Source organism: Bombina bombina, chromosome 5 (genome assembly GCF_027579735.1).
Source record: "Bombina bombina isolate aBomBom1 chromosome 5, aBomBom1.pri, whole genome shotgun sequence".
Classification (NCBI taxonomy): domain Eukaryota; kingdom Metazoa; phylum Chordata; class Amphibia; order Anura; family Bombinatoridae; genus Bombina; species Bombina bombina.
Window position 1 is genome coordinate 540,222,340 of NC_069503.1, and position 13,888 is coordinate 540,236,227.

The following is a 13,888-nucleotide window of genomic DNA, read 5'->3' on the forward strand; positions in this document are numbered from 1 at the left end:
TGGACAGCAGCCTCCTGAAAGAATTACAGCTCATTCTACTAGAGCTGTGGCTTCCACTTGGGCCTTCAAGAATGAGGCCTCTGTTGAACAGATTTGCAAGGCTGCAACTTGGTCTTCGCTTCATACTTTTTCCAAATTTTACAAATTTGACACTTTTGCTTCATCGGAGGCTATTTTTGGGAGAAAGGTTCTTCAGGCAGTGGTTCCTTCTGTATAAAGAGCCTGCCTATCCCTCCCGTCATCCGTGTACTTTTGCTTTGGTATTGGTATCCCAGAAGTAATGATGACCCGTGGACTGATCACACTTAACAGAAGAAAACATAATTTATGCTTACCTGATAAATTCCTTTCTTCTGTAGTGTGATCAGTCCACGGCCCGCCCTGTTTTTAAGGCAGGTAAATATTTTTTAATTTATACTCCAGTCACCACTTCACCCTTGGCTTTTCCTTTCTCGTTGGTCCTTGGTCGAATGACTGGGAGTGACGTAGAGGGGAGGAGCTATATGCAGCTCTGCTGGGTGAATCCTCTTGCACTTCCTGTTGGGGAGGAGTAATATCCCAGAAGTAATGATGACCCGTGGACTGATCACACTACAGAAGAAAGGAATTTATCAGGTAAGCATAAATTATGTTTTTTCAAATAGGGCATGTAATTTTAAACAACTTTCCAATTTACTTTTATCAACAATTTTGCTTTGTTCTCTTAGTATTCTAGTTGAGAGCAAAACTAGAAAGGCTAATATGATAATTTCTAAGCCCTTGAAGGCCGCCTCTAATCACATGCTTCTGTATTTGCTTTTCACAGCAGGGGAGAGTAGTTCAGGTAAACCATATAGATAGCATTGTGATCACGCCCGTGAGTTGTGGCAGACACTGCACTAATTGGCTAAACTGCAAGTCAATAGATAATAACTAAAAGTCATGTGATTAGGGGCGGTCAGAAGATGCTTAGATACAAGATAGTCACAGCAGTAAAAAGTGTATTAATATAACAGTGTTGGTTATGCAAAACTGGGGAATGGGTAATAAAGGGATTATCTATCTTTTTAAACAACAAACATTCTGGTGTTGACTGTCCCTTTAAGTTAAATATCCTGGCTAAAGTGAATGATGATAAGAGGGAGAAAAGAAGGGGGGAGGGAGGGGGGGAGGGAAAGAGTGAGGGGAGAGGGGGAGAGATTGAAGGGAGCGTAGCATTTAATTCTACTTGCCCGTCTCGAAGGGAAGAAACCTCACCTAAAGTTCAGATAGATTTACATTGTCTATGGGAGCTGAAAGTTAGACAGTCTTTCAGGGTGACTTGCTAGAAGAGGTGGGACTGGAGGAAACTTGCCTTCTGATTGAAGTGACAGCTTGTTTTTTTTATGAGTGGCAGTATGCTACGACTCTGCGGGATTGCTCAGTCTCTTGGGAATTTGGGGCACCGTCTGTCCCAGAGAGGGTGCTTCTATAGGAGGGCCGGGTTCGATACTGACGAGTTGCTTTAAATTCTGTTCAAGTTTTGCCTGTTGTTTTAGGAACCACATGGACACTTCCATCTTTTTTCTGATTAGAACTAATAAGCAAATTACACTTATAACTCCTGAACTTCTATGTTTGACTTGGGAGAAACACTAAGCGGTCATGGAATCCAGTCTCTAATTTTGTAAATAAGAAAGACTCACATAAAACAAACTGAATATAGCCTTCAATTAAATTTCTATGTGGCCATATTTTTACTACAGAATTTTTTTATGCTGAGTAAAGGTTTAACAAGAATATCGATTTTATTTATTGTTTAGGCACCTTGTGTCCTAGATCGTGCATCTGAATATGATGATCATGACAAATATGAACCAACTTCTATGGAATATCTATTGGATTTGATTGACAAATACTGGAATGGTGCTAAATCTCTACACTCCAATGAAGCATTCCTTTGTAAGTAGTATCCAGTATACATTTTATTATTCTGCAACATTTTTGTTTGTGAAATATGTGAGAAATTACAACTCAGAAAATATTTTTATATATATATATATATATATATATATATATATATATATATATATATATATATATATATATATATATATATATATATATATACAGTGGATATAAAAAGTCTACACACCCCTGTTAAAATGTCAGGTTTCTGTGATGTAAAATGAGACAAAGATGAATCATTTCAGAACTTTTTCCACCTTTAATGTGACCTAAAAACTGTACAACTTGATTGAAAAACAAACTGAAACTTCTAGGTGGAGGGAAGTAAAAATAAAAAACTAAAATAATATGGTTGTATAAGTGTGCGCACCCTCTTATAACTGGGGATGTAGCTGTGTTTAGAATTGAGCAATCACATTCAAAATAATGTTAAATAGGAGTCATTACACACCTGCCATCATGTAAAATGCCTCTGATTAACCCCAAATAAAGTTCAGCTGTTCTAGTAGGTCTTTCCTGACATTTTCTTAGTCGCAACCTACAGCAAAAGTCATGGTTCGCAGAGAGCTTCCAAAGCATCAGAGGGATCTCATTGTTAAAAGGTATCAGTCAGGAGAATGGTACAAAAGAATTTCCAAGGCACTAGATATACCATGGAACACAGTGAAGACAGTCATCATCAAGTGGAGAAAATATGGCCCAACAGTGACATTACCAAGAACTGGACGTCCCTCCAAAATTGATGAAAAGACGAGAAGAAAACTGGTCTGAGAGGCTGCCAAGAGGCCAACAGCACCATTAAAGGAGCTGCAGGAATATCTGACAAGGACTGGCTGTGTGGTGCATGTGACAACAATCGCCTGTATTCTTCATATGCCTGGGCTATGGGGTAGAGTGGCAAGATGGAAGCCTTTGCTTATGAAAAAAAAACCATCCAAGCCCAGCTAAATTTTGCAAAAACACATCTGAAGTCTCCTAAAAGCAAGTCTCCCAAAAGATATGTTCGGCGCAAACACCATACCCACAGTGAAGCATTTTGGTGGGAGCATCATGCTTTGGGTCTGTTTTTCTTCAGCTGGAACTGGAGCCTTAGTCAAGGTAGAGGGAATTATGAACAGTTCCAAATACCAGACAATATTGGCACAAAACCTTCAGGCTTCTTCTAGAAAGCTTACATCTAAATCAACAAAGGAATGGCTTCACCAGAAGAAGAATAATGTTTTGGAATGGCCCAGTCAGAGTCCAGACTTGAATCCAATCGAAAATCTGTGGGGGGATCTTAAGTGGGGTGTGCACAAGAGATGCCCTCACAATCTGACAGGTTTGGAGTGTTTTTGCAAAGAAGAGTGGGCAAATATTTCCAAGTCAAGATGTGCCATGCTGAAAAACTCATACCCAAAAAGACGGAGTGCTGTAGTAAAATCAAAGGGTGCTTCAACAAAGTATTCGTTTTTGGGTGTGCAACCATATTATTTTAGTTTTTTATTTCTACTTCCCTCCACCTAAAAGATTTTAGTTTGTTTTGCAATTGAATTGTACAGTTTATAGGTCACATTAAAGGTGGAAAAAGTTCTGAAATTATTTATCTTTGTCTCATTTTTTTACATCACAGAAACATGACATTTTAACAGGGGTGTGTAGACTTTTTATATCTATATATATATATATATATATATATATATATATATATATATATATATATATATATATATATATATATATATATATATATATATATATATATATATATATATATATATTAAAGGGACAGTCTAGTCAAAATTAAACTTTCATGATTCAGATAAGGCATGTAATTTTAAACAACTTTCCCATTTTATCATCAAATTTGATTTGTTCACTTGGTATTCTTTGCTGAAAGCTAAACCTAGGAAGGCTCAAACTGATTTTTAAACTGTTAAAAACCGCCTCTTGACAGTTTTTCACAGTTAGACAGTGCTAGTTCATATGTGCTATATAAATAACATTATGCTCACTCCAGTGGAGTTATTGAAGAGTCAGTACTGATTGGCTTAAATGCAAGTCTGTCAAAAGAACTGCAATATGGGGGCAGTCTACAGAGGCTTAAATACAAGGTAATCACAGAATTAAATAGTGTATTAGTTATGCAAAACTGGGGAATGTTTAATACAGGGATTATATATCTTTTTAAACCATACAAATTCCGGAGTAGATTGTCCCTTTATTGTTGAGAATCCTGCACATTGTTTTCATAAACCCACTTACCTATGTGAGTAAAAGGTTGAATCTCTTCAATTTTACTTCAAAGTATATGTCTTATATCACCCTTAGGAATATAGTAAAAGGGAGTTGGCACAGGTCAAGTCGCAAAAGATCCATATATCTCCCCTCTAAATTTCCAGAGGAAAACTAAGGTTCCTTAAAGAAACAGTTAAGTTAAAATTAACTTTAATGAATCAGGCAGTGTATTTAATCATACAACTTCTCAATTTATTTCTATTTTAAAATGTTCTTTGTTCGCTCTGTATCCTTTGTTGAAAATCATATCTAGGTATGGTCAGGGGCAGCAATGCACTACTGGCGGCTGATTGGTGGCTGCACATATATGGCTCTTGTGATTGGCTCAACTACTGTGTTAAGCAAGTTTTCAGTAGTGCTTTTGCTGCTCCTTCAACAAAGGATCAAAAGAGAGGGAAGGAAATGTACGTATTTTACAATTATTGCATATTTTACATTTATGGTCTTGGGGGAGGTTAAATATAAATATAAGTGGGTCCAGGGGAGGTGTGTCCATGCAGCGTTCTGGATAGGACATACTTTCTGAGAGCTCCGGCAGAATCCACAATAATCCGCTGGTTATTGCATCTTAATAGCAGGATCTAAAGCAGAATTCTCAAAGACATCATAACCTCACTATTTTGACTCCACTTCAGCCTATCTTTTGCTGTTTTTATGCTACTGGGGACACAGATTGGAACAAAAAAAAGCTTAAGCGGCGGCCTGCTACTAGGCATCCACCCTCCCTCACCCCCCGGGATAACTGGGTTATTATCAGTGCAGTCAGTCACAAACCTGACATACTGAGCTTATTCTACCACAACTGCTTCCATTAATATCGGATACCATAGACTGTCATAACTCCTTTCGCCAGATAACGACTCTCCGCTTCATAGCTCTGGTCTGAGAAAACACCACAATACAAGGAGTGCAGAATTATTAGGCAAGTTGTATTTTTGAGGATTAATTTTATTATTGAACAACAACCATGTTCTCAATGAACCCAAAAAACTCATTAATATCAAAGCTGAATAGTTTTGGAAGTAGTTTTTAGTTTGTTTTTAGTTATAGCTATTTTAGGGGGATATCTGTGTGTGCAGGTGACTATTACTGTGCATAATTATTAGGCAACTTAACAAAAAACAAATATATACCCATTTCAATTATTTATTTTTACCAGTGAAACCAATATAACATCTCAACATTCACAAATATACATTTCTGACATTCAAAAACAAAACAAAAACAAATCAGTGACCAATATAGCCACCTTTCTTTGCAAGGACACTCAAAAGCCTGCCATCCATGGATTCTGTCAGTGTTTTGATCTGTTCACCATCAACATTGCGTGCAGCAGCAACCACAGCCTCCCAGACACTGTTCAGAGAGGTGTACTGTTTTCCCTCCTTGTAAATCTCACATTTGATGATGGACCACAGGTTCTCAATGGGGTTCAGATCAGGTGAACAAGGAGGCCATGTCATTAGATTTTATTCTTTTATACCCTTTCTTGCCAGCCACGCTGTGGAGTACTTGGACGCGTGTGATGGAGCATTGTCCTGCATGAAAATCATGTTTTTCTTGAAGGATGCAGACTTCTTCCTGTACCACTGCTTGAAGAAGGTGCCTTCCAGAAACTGGCAGTAGGACTGGAAGTTGAGCTTGACTCCATCCTCAACCCGAAAAGGCCCCACAAGCTCATCTTTGATGATACCAGCCCAAACCAGTACTCCACCTCCACCTTGCTGGCGTCTGAGTCGGACTGGAGCTCTCTGCCCTTTACCAATCCAGCCACGGGCCCATCCATCTGGCCCATCAAGACTCACTCTCATTTCATCAGTCCATAAAACCTTAGAACAATCAGTCTTGAGATATTTCTTGGCCCAGTCTTGACGTTTCAGCTTGTGTGTCTTGTTCAGTGGTGGTCGTCTTTCAGCCTTTCTTACCTTGGCCATGTCTCTGAGTATTGCACACCTTGTGCTTTTGGGCACTCCAGTGATGTTGCAGCTCTGAAATATGGCCAAACTGGTGGCAAGTGACATCTTGGCAGCTGCACGCTTGACTTTTCTCAGTTCATGGGCAGTTATTTTGCGCCTTGGTTTTTCCACACGCTTCTTGCGACCCTGTTGACTATTTTGAATTAAACACTTGATTGTTCGATGATCACGCTTCAGAAGCTTTGCAATTTTAAGAGTGCTGCATCCCTCTGCAAGATATCTCACTATTTTTTACTTTTCTGAGCCTGTCAAGACCTTCTTTTGACCCATTTTGCCAAAGGAAAGGAAGTTGCCTAATAATTATGCACACCTGATATAGGGTGTTGATGTCATTAGACCACACCCCTTCTCATTACAGAGATGCACATCACCTAATATGCTTAATTGGTAGTAGGCTTTCGAGCCTATACAGCTTGGAGTAAGACAACATGCATAAAGAGCATGATGTGGTCAAAATACTCATTTGCCTAATAATTCTGCACTCCCTGTAATGGCGGCCAAGTCAGAAAATGTGACGCAACTGGCCATAGACAAAAGCTTTGCCAGAGTAGAGGCTTCATGACTTAAAATTATGCAAAAATGCCTGCCAAGCTCCATATTAGAGGCTAGAGGATATACTAACACAGCATATATACGAAGGGAATTGAGATGATCCATGTGATAAAAATACAGATCCAGTTGAGCCAACGTCTTAACTATTCAGCTAACACAGTATATTCACAAGGTATCGATATTATACCAGAAATAGGGATGCCTCCCATGCAAAAAGAACCCTCTAACTTCTCCACTTATGCCCATGACCAAATATTCCCGGAAGGGACAATTCTGCAGAACCGGCAAGGCCTCCCTCTCACCATCACTTCTTCATCTCGATGCCTACATACCGCTGCGAGACAAATACATTCAGAGCCGCTTACCTCCTTCAAAACCGCAACAATAGTACAGAAACGGCACCTTCAACAATCGGGAATGGTAGCTGACATAGCGGTGAGATCACATAATGCGCCCCATAAGATCTTTGTAAATGGCGTAGACACTTCACTTTTGGGACCTAGCTGTGAAGTGGTCGGAACTCCCAGCATCCTCCATATAATATTGCTTATTGTCCCTGTTCTGATGCATTCTGCCATGTGGACAGCTGACAGAGAGGGCTTAGGATAACAACACAAATACAGATCACTACTTTGCCATTTTCCTCTCTTTGTATTCGGACTGCCACTTATAATTCTGTTCATTTGCACCAAAATACTTATGTAGAGTCTGTTAACCTGTTTAATTATAGTTAATATAAGATATTGAATTATCACATAATTACGTGATTGTATTTGTAAGGGGTTGGAAATGCTCAAATGCCTTTGCCTTTAGCCAGATTGCGCTTTTATAGACTATTCTGTTTCTATACGGGACCCTAACAAACACATAAGAACCTCATTCCTTCATAGCCAAAGTATATTGCTGACAGCTATACTCTTGTGAGGTGGCTAGCTGCCGAAGCCGTGAATGAGAGTTGAATGATGTTATATTCTCAAAATACCAACCCATGATTCATTTTTGGATGAGTGTTTAATATATATCCATAGTCATACGGAACAGAATTAAACCCTTCTAAATGTACCAGCATGCATCTATCTTAACCCCCTTTATCTGTTTGATAGAATTGTTGAATAAGGTGCGGCGCCGCTATACACATATGTATAAATAACTTTTGTTCAATCTCTGACCACTAGATGGCCACCTTTATATAGTAAACAAGAATAATAATAATATATGTGAAATAAACAGAACCAATTACGCTAGCCTGCTTACAATAGAGCTTATTTCAAATGGCACAGTTTGCATATCTTACTTTAATGCATCTATCTAGTCCTCTGCTAATTAACACACCTTGTCACCTAAATATCCCAACCCCTAGCTTATATATAACTTTTAAACATTTCAACAGTCCGTTATTATAACCACAACACAAATGGACCTGTTGGTATTACTGAAATTTAATTAACTCCATTATACGCATTAAGCTAGGTATTTGTTGTTTTGTTATAGTCATCTAGCTGTTTTTCACCCTTAGTGATATTTTCTTATTTTAACACTTGGCAACATACACTATTTTAGTTTTGTTGTGTTGTATGGACTTTGCAAATATTAAGTTGGGAAATGGTCTTTCTTACTTCTTTTTTTATATATTTTCTGCTCTTATATTCATATAATCAGAAGATTCTAGAGTAACCTTATTATTTTAGTAACCCCTTTGCTAAGCATAATGATCGCAACTCAAAGGTCCAACAGTGACCTAGTCAAATTAGAAAGGGGAAAAATGGGGATTAATACATTGTATGTATATTTCTGTTTTTACAGATATGACATGAATATCTCATATGTACCCTGTACATTGTTTTTCACTATTTATTTTGTGTATGTATTCTTGAGTCTTCATTAAAAATAATAATAATAAAAAAATATATATAAGTGGGTCCAATTCCAGAATGAATTGTATGAAAGGATTGTATGAAATGACAGGACCATCTCTTTGCAGCCTGTCTGTTGCCCATGGGTATAAATAAATGTTGTTTCACTCTTCGTGGTACAGCCTTTGCTACCAGAATTTTAAAGAAAACATTGCTCAAAGTACCAGAGAATTTTTAATATTTTTATCACTCCGTTTAAACAGAAATAAAGCCTTTCACCTAGATTACGAGTTCTGCGTTAGCCTTAAACAGCAGCGTTAAGGGGTCTTAACGCTGTTTTTTACTTAACGCTGGTATTACGAGTATGGCAGGTACAGGTCTACCACTTACTTTTCTTCCATGACTTTTGGCTACCGCAAATCCCCTTACGTCAATTGCGTATCCTATCTTTTTAATGAGATTTGCATAACGCTGGTATTACAAGTCTTGGAGAAAGTGAGCGGTAGAGCCTCTACCTCCAAGACTCCTACCGCATAAATTAAATTAACTACAATTATCTAAACTAAAATACAATTAAATAAACTAAACTATAGTACAAAAAAAAAACACTAAATTACAAAAAATAAAAAAATATTACAAGAATTTTAATCTAATTACACCTTATCTAAGCCCCCTAATAAAATAAAAAAGCCCCCCAAAATAATAAAATTCCCTACCCTATACTAAATTACAAAAGTAATCAGCTCTTTTACCAGCCCTTAAAAGGGCTTTTTGCGAGGCATTGCCCCAAAGTAATAAAGCTCTTTTACCTGTAAAATAAAATACAAGACCCCCCCAACATTACAACCCACCACCCACACACCCCTACTCTAAAACCCACCCATTTCCCCCCTTAAAAAAACTTAGCACTACCCGATTGAAGATCACCCTACCTTGAGCCGTGTTCACCCAGCTGGGCACCGATGTGCCAGAAGAGGTCCTCCAAGTGGCAGATGTCTTCATCCAAGCGGCATCTTCTATCTTCAATCAACCAGAGCGGAGCCATCTTGAATCCAGCCGACGCCGAGCCATTCTCTTCTTGCGATGTCCTAACAGCAAATGAAGGTTCCTTTAAATGACGTCATCCAAGATGGCGTCCCTCGAATTCCGATTGGCTGATAGGATTCTATCAGCCAATCGGAATTAAGGTAGGAAAAATCCGATTGGCTGATGTAATCAGCCAATCGGATTGAAGTTCAATCCGATTGGTTGATTGGATCAGCCAGTAGAATGCGAGGTCAATTCTATTGGGTTAATAAGTGTAGGTAGGTGGCGGCGACGTTGGGGGGGACAGATTAGGGGTTAATAATTATAATATAGGTGTCGGCAATGTTAGGGACAGCAGATTAGGGGTTCATAGCTATAATGTAGGTGGCGGCGGTGTCCGGAGCGGCAGACTAGGGGTTAATAGTATAATGCAGGTGTCGGCGATAGAGGGGGCGGCAGATTAGGGGTTAATAAGTGTAAGGTTAGGGGTGTTTAGACTCGGGGTTCATGTTAGGGTGTTAGGTGTAGACTTAGAAAGTGTTTCCCCATAGGAAACAATGGGGCTGCGCTAGGAGCTGAACGCTGCTTTTTTGCAGGTGTTAGGTTTTTTTTCAGCCAGCTCAGCCCCATTGTATCCTATGGGGATTTCGTGCACAAGCACGTTTTTCCAGCTTACCGCTACCATAAGCAACGCTGGTATTGCGGGTTGAAGTGGAGCTAAATTTTGCTCAACGCTCACTTTTCTGAGGCTAACGCAGCCATTCAGAAAACTTGTAATACCAGCTTTGTCTTAAGGGTGCGCTGGAAAAAAAGGCTCGTTAGCACCGCAGGTCTTTACCGACAAAACTCGAAATCTAGGCGTTTCTTTTTTTTATCTACCTATGAAAAATATATATTTTTGGCATAAAAAAAGCTTTCAGTGGATAACAGTTACAACTGACTATTTATTCACAGAATTAAGAAATTATTGTAAAATTATATATATATATATATATATATATATATATTTCTGTGTGTGTATGTATATATACTGTATATATATGTGTGTGTGTGTATGTATATATATATATATATATATATATATATATATATATATATATATATACACAGGTAGCCCTCAGTTTACGCCGGGTTAGGTTCCAGTTTATAATGTAAGTCAATGGGAAGTGAGGGAGTTTGGTTCCAGGCCCCTCTCAAAATTGTCATAAGTAACACCTAATACATTATTTTTAAAGTTTTGAAATTAAGACTTTAAATGCTAAACAGCATTATAAACCTAATAATATAGATTGTATAATCATCAAACTAAGTTTAATGAACAAAAACATTTGCTAACAGCACCTAATAAAATAATTACACAACAGACTGCATCATCATCAAACTAAGTTTAATGAACAAAAACATTTTTTTACTTGCATTTTTCTGCAATCAGTTCTCTGCATTGTTAGCATGTTAGATAATATTGGGTCTGCACCTATTCTATGTATTTCAATCTGCAGTGATTAATAAGCAGTTAGGCACCCTCACCTCAAGCAGCTGGACAGGAAGATAATAGGTAAGTGGCTTCTAAATTTTGCTCGATAGATCTGGTCTGATCTGTGTACACAGATCAATTTAAGGCTGTTAAGTTGCATAACTTTGCTGCAAAACAAGCAGACAGCTCCACCTACTGGCTATTTTAATTAGTGCATTGATTTCCAAAGCTTTTCATTTGCAGCCACATGACTGAAAAAAAGGTTGTTATTCTGAAACGGCGCAAATTGAACCGGCGTAAACCGAGGACCACCTGTGTATATATATTTATATATATATATATATATGTTTGTGTGTGTGTGTGTATATATATATATATATATACAGTGTATATCCAATAAAGGACTGCACTCACTGGATTTAGTTTCAGAAACCTTCAAATCTTTATAAAGATTTGAAGGTTTCTGAAACTAAATCCAGTGAGTGCAGTCCTTTATTGGATATAGACTGTATACTTGTTTGACTTTGCACCCTGGTTGATGACTACACAGCATTGGGAGTGCAGACACACACGGAGGATATATATATATACAGTGGATATACAAAGTCTACACACCCCTGTTAAAATGTCAGGTTTCTGTGATGTAAAAAAATGAGACAAAGATAAATCATTTCAGAACTTTTTCCACCTTTAATGTGACCTATAAACTGTACAACTCAATTGAAAAACAAACTGAAATCTTTTAGGTAAAGGGAAATAAAAATAAAAAAATAAAATAATATGGTTGCATAAGTGTGAACACCCTTAAACTAATACTTTATTGAAGCACCTTTTATTTTATTACAGCACTCAGTCTTTTGGGGTATGAGTTTTTCAGCATGGCACATCTTGACTTGGCAAGATTTGCCCACTCTTCTTTGCAAAAACACTCTAAATCTGTCAGTATGCGAGGGCATCTCCTGTGCACAGCCCTCTTCAGATCACCCCACAGATTTTGAATTGGATTCAAGTCTGGGCTCTGGCTGGGCCAACCCAAAACTTTAATCTCCTTCTGGTGAAGCCATTCCTTTGTTGATTTGGATGTATGCTTTGGGTCGTTGTCATGCTGAAAGATGAAGTTCCTCTTCATGTTCAGCTTTCTAGCAGAAGCCTGAAGGTTTTGTGCCAATATTGACCAGTATTTGGAACTGTTCATTATTCCCTCTACCTTGACTAAGGTCCCAGTTCCAGCTGAAGAAAAACAGCCCCAAAGCATGATTCTGACACCTCCATGCTTCACTGTGGGTATGAAGTTCTTTTGGTGATATGCAGTCTTGATTTTGCGCCAAACATATCTTTTGGAATTATTGCCAAAAAGTTCAACTTTGGTTTCATCAGACCAGAACATCTTTTGCAACATGCTTTTAGGAAACTTCAGATGTGTTTTTGCAAAATTTAGCTGGGCTTGAATTTTTTTTTGTTGTAAGAAAAGGCTTCCGTCTTGCCACTCTACCTCATAGCCCAGACATATGAAGAATACGGGCGACTGTTGTCACATGTACCACACAGCCAGTACTTGCCAGATATTCCTGCAGCTCCTTTAATGTTGCTGTAGGCCTCTTGGCAGCCTCCCAGACCAGTTTTCGTCTCGTCTTTTCATCAATTTTGGAGGGACATCCAGTTCTTGGTAATTTTGCACCATATTTTCTTCACTTGATGATGACTGTCTTCACTGTGCTCCATGGTATATCTAATGCCTTGGAAATTCTTTTGTACACTTTTGTACACCTTTTAACAATGAGATCCCTGTGATGCTTTAGAAGCTCTCTGCGGACCATGGCTTTTGCTGTAGGATGCGACTAACAAAATGTCAGGAAAGACCTACTAGAACAGCTGAACTTTATTTGGGGTTAATCAGAGGCACTTTAAATGATGACAGGTGTGTACTGACTACTATTTAACATGATTTTGAATGTGATTGCTTAATTCTGAACACAGCTACATCCCCAGTTATAAAAGGGTGTTCACACTTATGCAACCATATTATTTTAGTTTTTTTATTTTTATTTCCCTTTACCTAAAAGATTTCAGTTTGTTTTTTCAATTGAATTGTACAGTTTATAGGTCACATTAAAGGTGGAAAAAGTTCTGAAATGATTTATCTTTGTCTAATTTTTTTACATCACAGAAACCTGACATTTTAACAGGGGTGTGTAGACTTTTTATATCCACTGTATATATATATATGTGTGTGTGTGTGTGTGTGTGTGTATATATATATATATATATATATATATATATATATATGTGTGTGTGTGGGGGTGTATGTATATATATATATACATATATATTTAGAAAATCATTTGGGTTATTTACCCAATAACTTATGAATTAATACAGGCTTATAATCTCACTGTAGCTCCCACTAAAAATATGTTCAAATGATTTGTTTTATCAATTGGACTAAGGAATAGAAATATTAAGTTGTTGGTAAATAATCATCTATAACTTGAGAAAACCAATACTGTGTGAATGTAAATAGTTTTAAATAATAATATTCAGCAATCAGTTTCATGTCTGGTAACGGTAGCACAATATAATTAGAGCACTTGATGAATATCTGACACACAGTGTTCATATAGGACGGGGGCGGTATTATGGACCAGTAATTGGATAAATACCAAGCACACCCCCTTACAGACACATCTGATGAGGCGCCAACATTCAGCCCTTTGTGGGAGGGGAGAAACGCGTCATGACTTAGGATTAAAACTGATGTAACAGCTATCATACAGGCTGTGTGAACACTGCACCAGGAGAGGTGA

The 13,888-nt window shown here is 37.9% G+C and overlaps 1 protein-coding gene across 1 annotated transcript in view; it reads left to right on the plus strand.

Annotated features, from left to right (window-relative positions):
• CEP72 (centrosomal protein 72) overlaps positions 1-13,888 on the plus strand; it is a 257,419-nt gene that overhangs the window by 189,274 nt on the left and 54,257 nt on the right. Inside the window, exon 10 of the mRNA XM_053715788.1 lies at positions 1,782-1,920. Coding sequence (XP_053571763.1) covers positions 1,782-1,920 — 139 coding nt within the window. The remainder of the gene's footprint in view (positions 1-1,781; positions 1,921-13,888) is intronic.